General features: G+C 63.6%; 2 protein-coding genes across 3 annotated transcripts; both read right to left on the bottom strand.

The window, feature by feature from the left end:
* Positions 1–119: 119 nt before the first annotated feature.
* On the bottom strand, positions 120–10,538 carry SLC17A7 (solute carrier family 17 member 7). 2 transcript variants are annotated; one of them, XM_058280583.1, is made up of 12 exons: positions 10,364–10,538; positions 5,997–6,249; positions 5,096–5,214; positions 4,738–4,852; positions 4,572–4,659; positions 4,258–4,344; positions 4,023–4,165; positions 3,358–3,507; positions 3,073–3,142; positions 1,982–2,092; positions 1,651–1,778; positions 120–1,515 (listed from the first exon to the last, which is right to left on the bottom strand). In XM_058280583.1, exons 1-12 carry the CDS (start codon positions 10,423–10,425, stop codon positions 1,222–1,224), a joined length of 1,620 nt encoding a protein of 539 aa, XP_058136566.1. In that variant the 5' UTR covers positions 10,426–10,538; the 3' UTR covers positions 120–1,221. The 2 variants fall into 2 exon arrangements, with proteins under 2 accessions (XP_058136566.1, XP_058136565.1); XM_058280582.1 differs by having other exon boundaries at positions 3,073–3,205.
* Positions 10,539–13,534: 2,996 nt separating this feature from the next.
* PIH1D1 (PIH1 domain containing 1) lies at positions 13,535–17,911 on the bottom strand. Its single transcript, XM_058280589.1, has 9 exons — positions 17,019–17,911; positions 16,620–16,686; positions 16,124–16,303; positions 15,209–15,270; positions 15,035–15,116; positions 14,589–14,724; positions 14,280–14,355; positions 13,778–13,921; positions 13,535–13,659 (listed from the first exon to the last, which is right to left on the bottom strand). The coding sequence occupies exons 1-9, from the start codon at positions 17,106–17,108 to the stop codon at positions 13,618–13,620; spliced, it is 879 nt and encodes a 292-aa protein (XP_058136572.1). The 5' UTR covers positions 17,109–17,911; the 3' UTR covers positions 13,535–13,617.
* Between the last annotated feature and the right edge of the window lie 65 nt (positions 17,912–17,976).

Raw genomic sequence — 17,976 nt, forward strand, 5'->3', positions numbered from 1 at the left:
GGCTGGGGGCTGCGACTCCGGGTCTGAGCGAGGAGGAGCTGGGGCTGGGTCTCCTGGGTCTGCGGGTGAAGGGGACGGAGGGCCTGGGCTCCTGTGACCCACTGCCAGTGACGACGAGGCCGTACACCAAAGCATTTTAATGGGAGTGGGGCGGGGCAGGTTGTACAGTCACAGAGACAGAGACACAAAGACAGCAACCCTGCCCCGGGAAAAACAGCCCTCTCCCCAGCCCTGCTCCCTTTCCTGGGATTCTGGGACACCTCCAGCCAACGTTACCCCACAGTCGAAGCTGAAAGAGGGGTGTCTGCGAGAGGAGCCCAGACTTCATAAGTCATTTAGTCCCCTGAGGGACATGACAAATGGCCACTGAGAAACTGAGGGTAGTTTGAAACCACCCAGGAGAATAAAGTGCAAGGAATTAGGGGGCTGCTGAAACCACCGAGGGCAGTTCAGTAGGGGGGCTTCAAACCAGTGGGTGGATGGGCTCGAGCAGCCACTATTTAGACCTGAAATCCATTTCAGAGAAAGTGCACGGGGCGGGGAGAGGCGTAGTGTTAAAACCACCATTTTGGTCACATTTCCCTAGACATTGTACCACGCTAGGGAGGTCTGGGGGAATTTGGTGCTTCAGCAGAAGAGAGACCTCAGAATCTGCTGGGGTCAGGGGCAATGCGGGGGGCACTTGAGACTGCCATTTTCCCTCAGAAACGCTGGTGAGAATCAATCCCTGGAATGGCGGGGATGGGGGGTGGGTTAAAGCAACCTAGGGAACGCAGAAGAGAGTTGGGAGAAATTTGGAACTCTTAGAATTTTTCTGAAAGGAGAGGGGAACTGAGTAGTCTCAGAGGCTAGCCTGAGAGTCCCCGGGGTTAAAGGAAAGGGGAAGTGCCTTAAAACCACAAGAGAGAGTAAGAGGTTGAACTGTCCATCCGAATAAAGCCCTGAAAGGAGGGATTGGAAACCACGGAGGCGGAAGGAGTGGGGAAGGAAACCTGGAGTCTTGGTAGCCTTTGGGGTAATCGGGGAATCCTGGAAACTGCCAGCTTCACTACCCCTGAGAGGCAATCCGGCAGGGGAGAGGACTGAACTGCACTGGGAAGGGCGGGGGCGGGGGAGTGCTTCTTGGGCCTGAGGGGAGTGGGGCTCGTCGACACCGTCACTCAGGCCAGAGCAGTGTGGCGTGGAGGTCCTGGAAACCGCCATTCAGTGGGAGGCACAGGGTCAGTAGTCCCGGACAGGGGGCGGGGGCCTTGGGGGCTGAACTGTGCTGTGTGTGGCCCCGTAGGAGGGAGGAGGGGCAGGCGGCGCCCCGGGGGGCTCGGCCTCCTCCTCCAGGTCGCTGTCGTCACTGCCAGCCAGCTGGTCGTGGCCCACGAAGCCGCATTTCTCCTCACTCGTCTCCTCCGGCTCCGCCCACGGCTGCTTCTCTCCGGAGGCGAAGACCCCGTAGAAGATGACACCCCCGTAGTGCACCAGGGAGGCGATGAGGAACACGTACTGCCACTCCTCCCGAGTCTGGGGGCGGGGGGGACGACACGGGAGGGCGGGGTCAAACGGCTGCACGAACCCCCCGGGGGCGGGGAAAGAACCCGACGGGGCGGCCCCGAGGAGAGGACACCCGTGGGGGGAGGTGGGCGCGGGCGCACGGACCTTGTGCTTGGTCATGGCGCCCACGATGATGGGGCACACCATGCCGGAGAGGGTGCCCACGCCGTTGGAGATGCCCATGAGGATGCTGGCGTAGCGCGGGGCGATGTCCAGGTGGTTAACGTTGAACCCTGGCGGCGGGGCGCGAGGCGGGGGCGAGGCGGGGCGCGGCGTCACGGCCGAGCCTCGCCGGAGCCCCCGGACCCGCCGGGCCGCCCCGCCCACCCGCTCTTTCCAGTCCACCTTGTGCGAGGCTGGGAGGCCCCCTCCTGAGCCAGGAAGTTCCCTTCAGAGCTGACCAGAGGCCCCCAAGCTGCAGATCCGCGGTTCTCACCAGAGATGGCGAAGCCGCTGAAGCCCACCGCCAGGACCAGGAAGGAGATGGCCACGCCCTTGGAGTGCGAGTAGCCGACCACCAGCAGCAGCGTGGCCTCCATGCCGAAGCCTGCCGAGCGCCGCGGCTGAGCACCGCGCCCCGCCTCCCCACGCCGGCCCCGCCTCCCCACGCCGGCTCCGCCCCTTCCCAGCCAGGCCCCGCCTCCCCACGCCGGCTCCGCCCCTTCCCAGCCAGGCCCCGCCTTCCCCACGCCGACCCCGCCCCTCCCCAGCCCGGCCCCGCCTTCCCCACGCCGGCCCTGCCCCTCCCCAGCCCGGCCCCGCCTTCCCCACGCCGACCCCGCCCCTCCCCAGCCCGGCCCCGCCTTCCCCACGCCGACCCCGCCCCTCCCCAGCCCGGCCCCGCCTTCCCCACGCCGGCCCTGCCCCTCCCCAGCCAGGCCCCGCCTTCCCCACGCCGGCCCCGCCCCTCCCCAGCCCGGCCCCGCCTTCCCCACGCCGACCCCGCCCCTCCCCAGCCCGGCCCCGCCTTCCCCACGCCGGCTCCGCCCCTCCCCAGCCCGGCCACGCCTTCCCCACGCCGGCCCTGCCCCTTCCCCGCCCGGCCCCGCCTTCCCCAAGCCGGCCCCGCCCCTTCCCCGCCCCTTCCCCACGCCGGCCCCGCCTTCCCCACGCCGACCCCGCCCCTTCCCAGCCCGGCCCCGCCTTCCCCACGCCGGCCCCGCCCCTTCCCAGCCCGGCCCCGCCTTCCCCACGCCGGCCCCGCCCCTTCCCAGCCCGGCCCCGCCTTCCCCCCAACCGGCCCCGCCCCTTTCCAGCTCGGGCCCCGTCTCCTCGAGCCCGGCCCCGCCCAGCCGGCGGCCCATGGCCCCGCCCTCTGGCGAACGCCCCGCCCCCCGGCGCCGGGCCCCGCCCATCCAGCAGCCTCCACCCCTGTCCTCTGAGCTCTCGGCCCCAGACCCCGTCACCCCCCGCGGAGCTCCGCGGCGTCACCTCGTTCCCACCCTGCACCGACACGCCCGCCCTGCCCCTCGGCCCGGTCCGGGACCCCCGGCACCGCGCTCCGGCCGCCGGGCCCCGCGCACTCACCCCCGCAGTTCATCAACTTGCGCACGTTGGTGGTGGACATGATGCGGCGGCTCCGCAGGAAGTCGGCGATCTGGCCGCCGATGGGCACGATGACGGTCATGACCAGGTGCGGCAGCGCTGACACCAGGCCCACCTGCGCGCGCAGGCGTGCGGGGCGGGGCGCTCAGGGGCACCTCGGCTGCCGCCCCGGCCCGCGGCCCGAGCCCTCGGGATCCCGACTGCCCCTCCAGACCCGCTGGCGCCCCGCACCCCGACGCCTCCCTGCCCGGGCCGCCCGGGCCCCACCTTGCTGATCTCGAAGCCGAACACCTCTTCGAAGTAGGCGGGCTGGGAGATAAGCAGCAGGTAGAACGTCCAGCTGCGGCAGAAGTTGGCCACGATGATGGCGTAGACGGGCATGGACGTGAAGAAGCGCCTCCAGGGTGTGTTAAACTTCTGTGGGGGCGAGCGCAGAACTCCTGGGGGCTGGAGGCTTCACCCTCTCCCTTCCGGGACCCCACTATAGCCCCGGGGAGACCCAAAGCTCTAGATCCCGCTAGAGCCTCAAGGAAACCAGAGGTCCAGGCCCCCACCCGTTCCCCGGGGACCCAGGGATCCGAGCCTCACGGTGACACTTCAGGGACACAGGTGTTGCGTCCCCATGATGACCCTCAGGCACCATAAATGTGGGCCCGGCCCTCCTTCCCGCCCCCTAACTCTATCCTCGCCCGCCGCACGGTGGAAGCTAAAACCCGACACACTCCGCGGGGTTTTAACCCCGCCCCCGCCCGGCTGGCCCCGCCCCCAGGGTCGTAACCACGCCCCCAGGTTCCAGCCCCGCTCCCTAAATCCGCCTTCACCGAGAGTGTGCCACAATCCACCCCCTTGCCTCCTGCCTCCGTTCCCCAAAGCTCGGTCCCGCCCCCACCGTTTCCCTGCCCCGCAGGCAGCCCCCGAGCCCGGGCCCGGACCGTGACGGGGTTCATGAGTTTGGCGCTCTCGCCGATGGCGTCCTCGATGTACTTGCGCTCCTCCTCCGAGATGCTGGGGTGCAGCGCCGGGGACTCGTAGGACACGAGCAGCCAGAACAGGTACCAGAAGATCCCGAAGCTGCCTGGGGGTGGCCAGCAGAGGGATGGGAGCGGGTGACTCTCGGCCCCCGCCCTGCCCGAGCGCCACCCGGGCCCGGGCGTCGGGGCCCCTCACCGTAGACGTAGAAGACGGAGCTCCATCCCGAGTACTGCACCAGGACCCCGGCGAGGGGCATTGCGACCACCGCCCCCGCATAGGAACCTAGCGGGGAAGATGCAGGCTAGAGGACAGGCCCCTCGTCCTTTAGACCCGGGAGTCCAGAATCCCAGCCCCACCCTCCTGAGACAGACACAGGCCACCGCCCTTCCTCTCTCCGATACGCGGGTCCAAACGCCCAGCTACCTCCTCCCTCAGACCCGGGAATCTGGATCCCCAGTGCCCTCCTCCGTCAGATCCGGGAATCTGGACCCCTAGCTCCATCTTCTCACCGCAGAAGGCTGTGGTCGCCAGGCGACTCCGCTCTAAAGGTGGGGCCCATTTGCTCCAGATCCCGTGGCAGGCGGGGTACGTGACCCCCTGGGGAGGAGAGAACCGAGGTCAAGGACAGCAGGCGGGGACGGAAAAGGGGCGGAGCCATACGGAGCGGGGCTTTACCTCTACCAGCCCCTGCAGGATCCTCACGAAGATGACGCAGCCGTAGTGGACGCGGGCGGCCGAGGGGATCAGCATGTTCAGAGTGGACGTAGCCACGATAGCAAAGCCGAACACCCTGGCGGGAAGGGCGCGAGGTGGCAGGAGAGGGCCTAGGATGCCGCTCTTCCCGCCCACGGCAGGAGAGAACCTCGGGCCCCGTCTCCACCATCCCACACCCCGCCTTCCTCTAAGACCTCACCCCAAAACCCAAGCTCCTCCCATTTTCCCGGAGTCAGCGCCCCGCAGGTCAAGGCCCGGCTCTCTAACTCCCTCCACAGGTCTGTAGTTCCCGCCCGTCTCGAGACCCCCACCCCCGTACCTGTTGGCTGCGAATTTTTGGCAAATAAATCCTCCGGGAATCTGGGTGACGATGTAGCCCCAGAAAAAGGAGCCGTGGATGAGGCCGACCGTCTCGGGATCCCAGCTGAACTGGGCTTTCTGCGGACCCAAAGGCACGTCAAACCCGCCGCCCGGCCGGGCTCGGCCCCTCCACCAATCAGCACCCACGGACTCAGCCCTGCAGCCAATCAGCAAGCAAGGATCCCGCGCCCCACCCCTCTGCCAATCAAAGTCCCTCGACGGCTCCTCGCGTTGCTAGGGTCGTACGACCTTAGCAACGGGCAGCCTCGCTCAGCCGGTTTCCCAACTCAGTGCCCCCTCCCTGAATGTCTAGAGGCCCTGCCTGGGGAGGGGGGGGTGTCTCTTTCTCCGCTTCTATCCAACTTACGAACTTTCTGGATGGGGTCTAGGAAGGGACCAGAACTAGCTAAAAGGGCGGGCCTGGGTGGAAAGGGTCAGGGGACGTGGCCTATACTGGGCGGGACAGGGGCATCGGGGGTTGGTCCTTCAGGAAAGCCAGGATCAGAATTCTGCGTGGGATTAAGTAGATGCGACGCTGGGACCTGCGCGGGGCTCAGGCATGACCCAAGTTGCTACAAGGCTCAAAAATGGAGTAGGGGCGACACGCGGGCGGGGCGGGCCCGCGTGACAGCCGGGACCCGCGGGGGGGCGGAGTCTACGGCTTGCCGGGGTCTGGGGAACCAGAAATGGGGCGGGGCTTGGGTGGAAGCGAACCCCGAGGGGAGGCCAGAGCGGAGGGGGCGGTCTCGTGGGCGGGGCCAGCCCAGCCGCGCCTGGGAGTGGGCGTGGCCTGGGCCGCGCGCTGGGGCGTGGCCAGGGCAGGCCCTGGGCTCCGCGGCCGGGCCCCGCCCCTCGGCTACCTGCACCACCACGTGGCCCCCGCGGTGGGTCGTGCTGTTGTTGACCATGGAGACAATGGCCACGCCCAGATTGCAGCGGATGCCAAAGCTGATGCAGAAGCCCAGGCCGCTCATGATGGCGATGATGTAGCGGCGTGGGAGGCCGAAGCAGGTGCAGTCCACGACCGGGGGGTCCCGGGTCTGCGTCGTCACAGGGCGCCCGTCCGCGCTCAGCTCTAGCGTCTCTGCACCTTCCTGTCGCTTCTCCAGAAGGCTGCGCGAAGCAGCAGGGGTCAAGATCTCGGAAGTCCCAGCCCTCAGACCCCTCCTCTGCGGTCCGAAACCCAGCAGTCCGGTCCCCAGCCCCCTCCTCTGTCAGCCGCAGGCGACTCATCCCCAACCTTCTCCTTAACCAGACCCGGTAGCTCTCTGGATCCAGGAGTTTTAGACCCCAGACTCCCCTTGGGACCCAGGAGCCTGTCCCCAGCCCCCACCCCAAGGCCCAGAGACTCTCTCCAGCCCCCTCTCCCAGATATGAGTCTATTTGAGGAAGCAAAAGGTGCTAAGGAGATGCTTCAGCAAAGGTGTCAAAAGAACAGATGCTTCTCAGCCAAGTCTGCTATATATACTGGCAAACCCCTCCTCTCCTGCCCCTGCTGTGGCATGCCCTTCTCTGCTTCCAGGCCCCAGGTGTGGTCGACATCCAGCTGACTCCATCGCAGCCCCCAAAGCCCATTCCCAGGGGCATGGGGGAGGGGGTGGGAAAACAGCTGGGGCCCAGGAAGCCAGCAGCCCAGACGAGGCATCCCTGGGAACCCTCGAGTTCAGGCCCTCAGCCCTAGGTGATAGGGAGGGGGAGAGGCGGGTGGTGTCCTGGCAGGGGACAGATGGCCCTAGTAGGGGGATTGGCTCAGGCCCCAGCATGGCTCTCGCCCCCGCCTGTTCTGATCCAGGATTGAGGCTGTGATGACGAGTAGGGTATTTGGAGGGCTGCCTCAAACCCAGGGAGAGGCTGCAGCGAGAGGGAGGCACCCCGAGACAGGTGGGAATAACCCAAGAGGAAGGTGACAGGGTCCCAAGGGGGCAGGGACAGAGACACAGAGGGAGGGAGAGATGCAGATGGCAGGACGGGGGTAGGGTGGACAAATGTGCTGCTGAAGTAGGAGGGAGAGAAATCCAGAGAGAGGACAGAGACTTAGAGAGGGAGAGGCAGAGACCCAGAGAGAGATGACAGAAGCCCAGAGAGACTCAAAGGACAGGGAGGGGACAGACCCAGAACGAGAGGGACAGAGACACTGTGGGTTAGAGACCCAGAGAGAGACCCGGATGGAGACCCCAGGGGTGGGTCACAGATGCAGAGAGAGAGGGACTGAAACTCAGACTGGAGACAGAGGCACCGAAAAAGATAGGGAAACCAGGAGGCTGAGGAGCGACAGGCTGGAGACACGATTTGTGAGGTGCGGCACCTCTTGAGGCGGGGAGACAGCCAGAGGATCGGGCTGGATCCCAGGAAGGGGCTAGAACAGATGGAAGCGAGGGAGACTGGGACGGGGGAGGAAAGAACAGCCAGACGGGCTGGGGGGAGGGGGTGGAAGACACGAGCGAACACAGCCGCCCCTCCCCTTCCGAGGACTTAAGGAGATGGAAGGGGCAATGAAGAAACGGGGGGGGGGGGGGGGACAGAGATGGTGCAGGGGGCAGGAACCAGAAGGAGGGGGACAGAGACCCTGAGGGAGGAGGGCGTGGAGACCCAGAGAGGGGGGAGTAGAATCCCCCAGAATGAACAGGACTGGATGGCAGGGAGTCCCCTGTCCCCTCCATCAGAAGAACATCTCAACCAATGAGATAGCAGGCCTGACCCAGGTTGCTATCAGGTGATGTTTGACCCTGAAAGCCAAAATGTGATTGCAGCCCCTGAAATTCGATATTCACTGCTAATATTAGGAGAAGTCGGGCTCTGAGCCGGGCTTTCTGAAGGGAAGCCAAGGATCTCAGTAGCTCAGGTCTATAAAATGGGGGCAAGAGTAGAAACACAGGATTACGAAGAAGGGACTTGAGAGTGATAGCAATCATTTCAGGAGAAGAGGATCGGGATGGGGAGGACGAAGGAGGCCCCGATGCTCTGCACAGGACACGATCACAGGGGAGCAGCCGAGATGGAGAGCCCCCTCCCCTCCCCGGATGCCCAAGGGTGATGAGGAAAACCAGTGCTCAGGAGGCGGCTCAGCAAAACGCAGAAGGTGTCTCGATGTCCTCCTGTCCGGGCCTCTACCCCCTTATTTCACTTCGGTCGTCCCTCATCTCCCCATTGAACATCTAAGGAAACTGAGGCTCGGAGGGTGCAAGCGGCACGTGCAAGGTCACACGCAAGAACAGCGACGGGGCCTGGTCCCTTCCTGGTCCCTGGCACAGCCCAGGGCCTGGCTCTCTGAAAGGAGGCACTTTGGTGACTCGGCTCTCCTGCATCCCCCATGTCCTTGTCCCAGTCTGCATGGGTCACCACCTGTCCCCTGGTCCCAAGGGGTTTTCCACCCACTCCAGCTAGCAGCATTCCTCTCGAGGACAATCTGCAGCCTCCAGACCCGGCCTGGAGCGGGACTGACCGGGACGGGCTCCCCCACTCATCATTTGCTCCCCTTCCTCCCCATTCCCAGAGTGAACCTCAGTTTCCCCAACATCGTCTAGAGGGTTGAACGGGATCAGGGCGTGGAAGACGGGGCACTTCCCAACAGTCAAGAGTGAACCCCTGGCCCTGGCACGAAAACGCCTTTCTCCGCTCACAATCCTTGGTGGACTCTTCCTGGGAGCTCCGAGGAGCTCTGAGGTCTTGGGAGTCCCCGAGGCAGGCCAGAGAGGCAGGATGGAGAGGAGCTGAGACTCAGTGAGGCCCAGGCCGAGGCTGGGTGGGGGCGGGGGGCGAGGAGCACCCCTCCCGCTGCAGCCCCCCCTCCCAGCCCCCTCCATCAGCTTTTCTCCCTCTCTCTCCTGACTTCGCACTGATGTATTTTGAGAAACTCGTGAAAGGAGGCGAGAAAAAGGGTGGGGAGTGGCTAGAAAATTGGGAAAAGAAGGGGTGAGGTTATCTCAGCCCCCCCTCGCTGTGCATCCGGCTGCCCCCCTCCCTTCTGTCCAGTCTGATTCCCTTCTCTCGTGCTTCCAGAGGGTGGGGGAACTTTGGGGCTGGGAGGTGATCTGCAGCAAGCAGGACTAACGTTAGACTTAGCAGAGGACTTGAGTGGCCTGGGGAGATGGAGTGAGGGTAAACCGCAGGTGGGGCCAGGGCTGTGGCTGAGGGCGTGGGGTCTAAGGAGCCACCTCCTCGAGCACTGTGGCCAGATATTTTTAGATTGTCCGCAGCTGAGTAATTTCTCTGACTTGGAGCCAGGGCTGGGGTTGGGGGGTGGAAGACTGGGGGAGGTGTCCAGGCTGCCCTGAGGGACATCCAGGTCGCTGGGGTCATTCACCTGGCTGGGGAGAAGTGCCCCTGGGCGATAACATGTCTGCTTTGGGAAGGCAGCCCTCCCCTCTCCCTCAGGGACCCAGGACTCCTCCTCCCATCGTAACCCCCTCAAGGACAAGGGCTGATGGGCCCCAATCCGCTTTAGTGTCAACTTAAATCTCGGAAGGACAGAACCTGGGAGAAGACAGAGGGCCGGAGAGAGACCCTGCGGATGGGGGCTAGAGACAGAGACAGAGAAAGACCCAGAGGGAGGGGGACGGAGACCTAGAGGGAGGGGGACGGAGACCCCAGAGGGAGGGGGATGGAGACCCAGAGAGAGGGGGACAGAGTCCTAGAGAGAGGGGGACAGAGACCCAGAGGGAAGGGGTCAGAGACCCAGAGGGAAGGGGTCAGGGGGGGACAGAGACCCAGAGAGAGGGGGACAGAGACCTCGGAGGGGGACGGAGACCCAGAAGGAGGAGGATGGAGACCTAGAGAGAGGAGGACAGAGGTGGGGGGGACGGAGACACAGAGGGAGGGGGACAGAGACCCAGAGGGAGGGGTACAGAGACCCCAGAGGGAGGGGGTCGGATACCTAGAAAGTGGAATGAGATCCAGAGAAAAGGGGTGACAGATCCAGAAGGATAGGTGGACAGAGGCAAGAATGGGTGAGGGGTGGGGACGAGACTCCCGGGAGAGCGGGGCATGCAGACCCAGAGAGAAGAGCAGAGCCGGGCTGGGGTGGGGTGCAGAAAAACGGAGCGGACGATGGACGAGACCCGACCAGGGGGAGCAGCGCCGTCGGGGACGGAGAGAACCCGGGGCGGTTAGGTAGACGCCCAGCCCGGGGTGGACGCTGGCCACCTGTCCATCTCCGCCCAGGTGGGCACGAGCGCGTCCCTTGGACCCCCGCGCCCCCTCCCCGCCCGGGAGCCCCCACCACGCTCACCGGTGTAGCCTCCCGAGGGCGCGACCCGCCAGCTTCCGAAACTCCTCCTGGCGGAACTCCATGGTGTGGCTGTCCCCGCTGCCCGTTGCCCCCGCTGATCCCCCCGCCCGCGGGCCCGGGCGGCCGTGTCCGGGTTCCCGGGGTCCGCCCCGGCCCGGCCGGCCCCGCAGCTCCGCTCGGGGGGAAGGCGGCGGCGAGTGCCGGCGGCCGGGGGGCTGTCGCAGGACTGGGCGCCGGGGGCGGGGCGGGGCGCGGGAGAGGCCCCGCCCCGCGCTGGCCCCGCCCCCGCCCCCCCGTCCCGGGGTGGTCCTCCCGCGCCCCAACCCCAGACCACGCCCCCGGGCTCCGAGCCCGCTCCTCGGAGCGGCAGCGGCCCCCGATTCCCGCCCTTCCCTGAGTGACTCCCCGCAGTTGCATGCCCTTCAGCTCCCTCTATCCCAGGTTTTCTTTCCTCCCCTGAGATATCTTCCCCATCTGAAGTTTGTCTCCCCTACTTCACTTCCCCCTAATTTCATCACCCGGTTTGTCCCCCCATTTTTCCTTCCTCAAAACTACATCTCCCCGAGTTTCCCTCCTCTGCGTTTCACCCTCTCAGCGCTGTTTCTCTTCAGTCCCATGCCCTCCTGTGCCAAGGCCCCTCTCGTGATCCCTGCCCCCCTCCGATCTATCCCCCCGTTTTCTCCCCTCCCGGTTCCTTCACCTTTGGTCTGCATCCTTCCTCAGCGTTTCCATCTCTCCCCTTCTGAATCCCACCCTTCTCCACTTCCATTTCCCCTCTGAACACACCGCCCTCCCAGGGGCTTCCTCCGCTGAGTCCCACCCTCCAGTTCTCCCCCTCCGGCGGCCAGAGGCGACCCCCAGGTCCTCTCCTTCCTCTGAATTCTCTCCCCTCAACGCTGGGATCTGTTGGTCCTCAGTTTTGTGTCGTCCCCAGATTCTGTCCCCGCGCTGAGCGCTGTTACGCCCCCTGGGGTCTGTCCCCGCCCCCGGGATCTACTCCCACCCCCTGGGATCCGTCCTCGCCCTCGGAGTTCAGTCGGATCCCGGGGATCCGTCCCGGCTCTTCACGGTGCAGTCCCGCAGACGGGTCCCGTCGTGCCCCTTCGGCCTCACCAGCCCCTCCCCCCGGGCTGACCCCACCTCCGGAGCCGGGACCCCGGAGAGCGCTCCTTTCCGCCCCGCCTCGCGGCGTCGGGCCGCAAATGCATTTGGGATTAAATTTTCATGAGGTGGCGCAGGTCCCACCGGCGAGGGGCGGGCGCCGCAGACAGCGCGGCGGGCAGGCGCCACCCGCGGGCGCGCTCGCCCCCAGCCTGGTCTCGCCGGCCCTCGGGGTCGCCTGCGTGAGAGCCCCCGCCCGCCGGGGAGGCGCGGGGAGGCCGCCGAGCCGTGCACGCGCGCCACCTCGTGGCGGCCGCACCCCGGCCCCGCTGCGGAGGCGCGGCCGCGGCTCCCGGCCAGGTGTGCGGGCGGAGCAGATGGCGAGGAGGAGGGAGCGCCAAGTCCCGGGCCGCTGCCGGAGCCGTCGCCATGGAGACCGAGGAAGGCGCCCGAGCCCAGCCCTGCACTTTTCTCGGGATCCGAGGAGTTCCTCTGCCTCCCACGGAGGGTCGCCGCGCGAACTACACGTCCCAGCGGCCGCCGGGCCGCCCCGCCGGCGTCGGAAGGGCCCCGTGCCCCGAGCGCCGCTGGGACCTGTAGTTCCGACTCTCCGCTCCGACGGGCGGCGGCTACGTGGCGCCCCCTGGAGGGCAAGGCGCCCCCTTCACTCACGCTTGTTACCGCACTCTCTTACTGACCTCCTCCCTCCTCCCTCTCCCGCTCGGTTTCCCCCCCCCCCTCCGCTCCAACATTTATTACAGAGGCGCCTCCATTTACCTGTCCTCTTAGAATTCACTGGGGGTTGGGGGAGCAGGAGGGGAGAGGTTGGCAATCACACATTGACTCAAATATTTATCGAGTACCTACTACATACATTGTAACACGAGAGGGGACATAAAGGGAGTAGAAGGCAGCGGATGTGGCTTAAGCATTTGAGCTGCCGCCTCCTACACGGGAGGTCCCAGTTCGATCCAGGTGCCTCCTGAAAAAAACAAAAGAAAACAAGCAAAACAAAAGGGAAAACTGACGCAGGGCAACCAATGTGACTGAACAAACGGTTTCCTACAAACGAGATCCTGGGTTCAATTCCCAGCCCAGTACATAAAAAGAAAAAAGGTGAGAGACAGCCTGATAGTTTGAGGCGCTAGAAAATTTGGTGTGATTGTGGTGTGAAGCAGGATTCCAGGAATGGGCACTTGGCGGGGTGAGCAGGGTAAAGGTGGGGCTGGGAAACAACTGGTTGAGGAATTCTGAGCTGAGAACTGAAGGCAATTAGCAATTGCCTGGATACACATACTATGGAAGAGTGTCCCTCCTAGACAGAGGGAACAGCAGATGCTGAGGTGTGAGGACTGGGTGTGGTCAGGACACTGCTGCTCCCCACCTGGGTTGGAGAGGTCAAAGGCGGATAGGGCGTCCGTCTACCACATGGGAGGTCCAGGGTTCAAACCCTGGGCCTCCTTGATCCCTGTGGAGCTGGCCCATGCGCAGTGCTGATGCGTGCAAGGAGTGCCCTGCCACGCAGGGGTGTCCCCCGCATAGGGGAGCCCCACGCACAAGGAGTGCGACCTGTATGGGGAGCCGCCTAGCATGAAAAAAGTGCAGCCTGCCCAGGAATGGCGCCGCCCACACAGAGAGCTGATGCAGCAAGATGACGTAACAGAAAGAGACAAAGCTTCCCAGTGCCACCGACAAGAATACAACAGACAACTGGGGAGGGGGGTAGGGCGGGGAAGTGGAGAGAAAATAACTTTTTTTAAAAAAAGGATACATGGAGGGAGCGGGCCCTGGCTTTGAGTGTCAGGTCAAGGGGTTTGAACTTCCTGGAGGGGTCCTGGGGAGCCGCAGGTGGCCTGGGAGCAGGAGGGCTTAGGGGCAGCTCTGGGTCACATGAGGGACTGACTAGAGGGGAGAGATCGGAGGCCAGGAGGCCAGAGAGGAGGCTGGGAAAGGATCCAGGGTGAGAGGATGAGGCCTGAGTCGGAGCTGTGGCCTCTGTGGGACCCTAGTGCCACAGCCCAATGTTCCCCTTCTCCCCCACCCCCAATTTACTCTGACACAGACACAGAACAAAGCCAAAAATTTTTATTCCAAATTATCTTAGAACAGCCACCTGCCTCGTCTCCACCCTTGGAAGCAGGGAAACATCCTAGTCAAGAAGGCACCGACAAAAGCGGCATGGCCACCAGCAATTGCTGAGGGAAATGGAGAGGGATGAGGACTCAGGCCCAGGCCCTCCTCCCTCAGACCCGGAGGCCTGGCCCCCAACCCCCTCCTCCCTCAGACCTGGAGGCCTGGCCCCTCCCCAAGTACCTTTCTTTTCCGGTGGAAGGCTGCCTTGCTCTGGTCGGAGTTGATCCGTAGGGGGATGTAGGTGTCCAGGTGGTACAGCTGCTGGGGGCCTCCAACCACCAGGCGGTTCTCCCCAATCTCCAGTGACAGCCCCAAGGCCCCATCCTGGGAATGTGGTGAAATCAGCCCACCCTCCCCAGCAACGGGACCATCATAACGTGGATAACAGAGCAGCTCCACGCTGGAACACTACAGTTAAAAGATCTGTTTTTGCAGGAAAAAGGCAGAGAATGGAACGGCAGGTCTCCATGTCGTGGTGCTTACTTCCATGGGCAGGCATCCTTGGGGCGGCAGCAAAGGGGGGGCTGATGGCCCCACGGGAGGCAGGAGGCAGTGTGCTCAGAGGCGGCACCACTGGGCAAGCAAGCTGCAGAGCCGGGTCTGGTGGAAGCCCCACACCGTGCCCCGGGGAAGAGCCGCCATCCCAGGGGTCGCCGCCTGCTCCAGTGGAGTGGGCACTCACCAGTTTGGGTAAGTCAATTTCTGCCAAGAGGAGGTCAGGGGCTTCCAGCCAGAGGTTCAGGTGAGGCTTTTGGGGGCTGGAGAGGGAGGAAGGCCAGCATGGAGGAAAGCCGCCCGGGCTGGTGGCCCGCCTCTCCCATCTCCCCTCCCGCAGCCAGGCTGCCTCCAAAAGCCTTCCCAGCCAGGGCGTCTCCCTCGCGGGGTTCCCAGGCTCCCCGGGGCTCCTAGGGCTCAGGTGGGCAAGGGAAGATTGCGGGAGGGAGCTGGAAGAGCGGTGGGCAGACATGAGAGGGGACCACTGAACGCCCACCCTTCCGGAGCCGCGGGGGAGGAAGGGTCCGGTGTGTACAGGCTCCCCAGCTCCTGGATCCGAGGGCGTTGCTGGGAGCGGATGTTCTGCTGCGAGATGGAGCCCAGGAAAGGCCGGTTCTTCAACATGCGCCATTCTGCGGGGGAGGGGGCTCACGATCAAGGGCGCTCCATCAGGTCCCATTGCCCCCGCGGGAGGCCTCAAACCCGAAGTTCGGCCTTGCCCAGCGAGCGGGAGTCGGGGAGTCGCGGGGCGGGAGCCGTAGCCTGGGCACACCTCCCAAGCTCGGCTCCAGGGACCCCGCCTACCTCCAATAGACCCCACCACCTGGAGGGGCTCCTGCCCAGGCCGGCCCCTCAGCCGGAACCCGGGGCCTAGCCCCGCCTCCAGGTGTCCACAGCCGCCTACCCACTCAAGGTCAAGTTGCTCCTGACCCTGACCCTCACCTGAATTCAGCTGCAGGTGGTATTTGTCCTCAAGGCCCTCCCTGGCAATAGTGACCACGAGCTCCCGCAAGAAATCGCTCTTCTAGGGGCAAGACAGGGAGATGCGGGGAGCCGGGGTGGGGGGGTTGCAGGGAGATGCCCCTGCCCAGGCCTCCCCCACTGCCCGCCCCCAACCTGCATCCGCCGGTAGAAGTCGCTGTTGACCGCTACGTCGTAGGCGGTGCAGCCCTGGCCTTCTGCGGGGAGAGAACGGGAATCAGAACCCCAGCCCTTCGCAGGCACCCCAGCACCCAGGCAGAGGCAAGGAGAATGATACTGAGGGGCGGAGACGATTAGGAGGGGAGGGCTCAGACGCATCCTTCCCAGCCGGGCCTTGCAGGCTAGGTCTCTCAGGCCTCCAGGCTCTCCCCAGCCTGTCTGTCCCCACCAAATCCCCAGAGCTGGCCCAGCCCCTGCTCCCAGCCCTCACGTGGCTCCCCAGAGCCCCCAGGCGAAGGTCCAAGGCCCTCAGCTTGGCGCTGGAGGCCTCCCACCTCTCAGAAGCGCATTTCTCCTCTAAAATCTCTGGCTCTTTAAGTTTACTGGCTGAGTCAATCCAACCATTCTCCAGGACCCGCCAAGCCTCTCTGAGAAGCCTGCCCTGACTCCTTGGGTGTGAAGTTTCCTGGGGCTGTGCCCGGGGGCCCCCCTCCAGTGGAGCAGGGCTCACATCATAATGAAATTATATCTCTCTTCTTCTCGCCCCACCCCCAAGATGGGAACTGGGGCTCATAAGTTCTTATTCTCCAGGGCACTGCCCAAACCTAGGGCACTGCCCAAACCTAGGTCCCAGGAGGCTTCAGGAGACACATGTGAACTGAAAGAACAAGGATCTAGCGACAGGAGAAAGCAGAGGAAAGAGTGGGAGCAGGCCCTGGAGCCTTGCCACCCTGAGGTGGGCTGGAACTATGTGCAGTAGCAGTGCTGGGTGCCCAGTGGGTGCGGGATAGGTCACAGAGGAAAGGAGCAAGAAGGGGGGGGCAGATTTCTGGGTCCTGAGGGAAGAGGGGCCTGGGGACCTAAACTCCTGGGTCCCCTGAGGGCACTGACTTGCATCCAGTTCAGCATGAGGCTCTCCCAGACTCATGGGGATGCGAAACCCAGCTTGGTCCTCCTCCAGCATTTGAAGCAGCTCGTCCTCGGTCATGTCAGCCGGAGGAGGGATGGAAGGAGAGTGACAGATGTTGATGAAAACCTTCCCTTCCGATGAGTTGGTCTTTATGCAGAAACCTGGTGGGAGTGGGTTTGTCCTGCACTACTGTCTCTCATTGGGTCTCAGGCTCTTGTCCCTTTCTTTTCCCTCTTTTGCTTCCTCTTGTTTGGATCTGTTCCCCTGGGATCTCTGACCTTTCTCCTGGCTGTCCCCTTGCCCACTCTTGCGCTGTCCCCACCCCTCCCCTCTCTGGGTCTCTGCTCACCCCCACCCCCCACCCTGGTCTCTCTATCCTGTTATTGTGCCCTGGTCCTTTCTCCTCTCTGGGTGGCCCCTGACCCTGGTTTTTGTCCCTCTCTTTGGGACTTTCTCTCTGGGTTCTGGCTTCCTCACCAGGCTGAGGTTGTATCTGAGTAGACTCTGGTCTGGTTGTCTGGGCTTGCTGGAGCTCCTTAGAGGCCTGTGGGAAGGAAAAAATCCCCAGGTTTGGAGTTGGTGCCCTAGGACCCCTCATTTGTTCTTCAAATGTTTACTGAGTAACTCGTATGCCTGAGAGTTGTGGATAACGCAGGGAATAAGACACACCGGGTCCCTTTCCTCCTCTGAGAACCACTAAGAACAACCCCAGTCCGACTCCCATTTGTACCTGAGCCTGGCAAACTTAGAGCCAAGTAACTACAATTCCCGTAGGCCCTGTTGTCGTCTCAGTGCATTCTGGGAATTGTAGTCCCATCTCCGAGCACAAGAAAAAATCCCGGATATCACGGACCCTGGAGTTCCGTCAGTCCGCACCTGCAGCAGCAGCTCCTCAAAGCGCGTCGCCTCAGCGCCCATCGTCTCTGCCTCGCTTAGCTCCGGCACCAGCAGCTTCGAGTCAGCCATTGTCCTGGGAAAGAGCCCTAGGCGTCCTCAGCAACCTTTTCTGGGATCCGAACGGCTGGGTCTGTCCCTTCAACAGACACCCGACACCCACTAATCCATCCGAAAACCTAAGAGTCTCATCTGAGACTACAATCCGATTCCGACCAGGTGCCGTGGTAAATTCTTTTGAGAAACAATTTCTCTAGATGAATTCCAGGTCCTACGTGCCAAAAGTATAAACGAAAGTCACACTTCCGGCCTCGGCGTAACCAGGGGCCGGGGGCAGACCACACTACCTGAGCACTCACTCCCAAACTTGTTACGGCATTCCGTTCCCTACCAATCACATTCGAAGCCCGCAACCACGCTTCTCGCCTCCACCAATCAAAAATGAAATCTGAGGCTCCCCTTCCCGCCTCGACCATTTAGAAAAATGCCACACTTCCTGTCTCGATAACAGCCACACTTCCGCTCCTTCCCGAAAGCCACTTCCGGCCAGATGAATGTGCCGGGTAGGCTGTCACACTTCCAAAATCTTAATCTTACTATCCACCGCAAAGACTCCCGTGTAATCTCTGAACTATCATTTCCTCCCAGAGCTAGATTCGGTTCCCTAGCAAATGCATTTCGGACTAAAAGCATGCACTGCAATAAGAAAGGGTGGTAGGGGGACGCCGATGAGACCACCCTTCTAAAACCGGATCCCCTGTTTGCTCGGCACGCTTATCTCGGGTCCCCCCCTCCCGCCGCCTTGAGGAGTGCGCATGCCCCAATCGACTTTCTCAGCTCAGGCCTAGGCGGGGTCGCCGTAGCCTAAGGCGGGGAAGTGGGCGGGCCTTACGAGCTCTAGCCTAAAGCCCCGCCCCATTCCCGTTAGTCACGTCCCTTT

This window comes from Dasypus novemcinctus, chromosome 18 (assembly GCF_030445035.2).
Source record: "Dasypus novemcinctus isolate mDasNov1 chromosome 18, mDasNov1.1.hap2, whole genome shotgun sequence".
Taxonomy (NCBI): domain Eukaryota; kingdom Metazoa; phylum Chordata; class Mammalia; order Cingulata; family Dasypodidae; genus Dasypus; species Dasypus novemcinctus.

Coding starts and splice junctions, on each gene's coding strand:
- PIH1D1 (XM_058280589.1), bottom strand. CDS start 17,108: ATGGCTGACTCGAAGCTGCTGGTGCCGGAGCTAAGCGAGGCAGAGACG. Junction 15,117..15,208: donor ACTTCTACCGGCGGATGCAG/GTTGGGGGCGGG, acceptor TCTTGCCCCTAG/AAGAGCGATTTCTTGCGGGA. Junction 13,922..14,279: donor AAATTGACTTACCCAAACTG/GTGAGTGCCCAC, acceptor CCACATTCCCAG/GATGGGGCCTTGGGGCTGTC.
- SLC17A7 (XM_058280582.1), bottom strand. CDS start 10,425: ATGGAGTTCCGCCAGGAGGAGTTTCGGAAGCTGGCGGGTCGCGCCCTC. Junction 4,345..4,571: donor GGCGACCACAGCCTTCTGCG/GTGAGAAGATGG, acceptor CTTCCCCGCTAG/GTTCCTATGCGGGGGCGGTG. Junction 3,206..3,357: donor TCGGCTTCGAGATCAGCAAG/GTGGGGCCCGGG, acceptor CTGCGCGCGCAG/GTGGGCCTGGTGTCAGCGCT.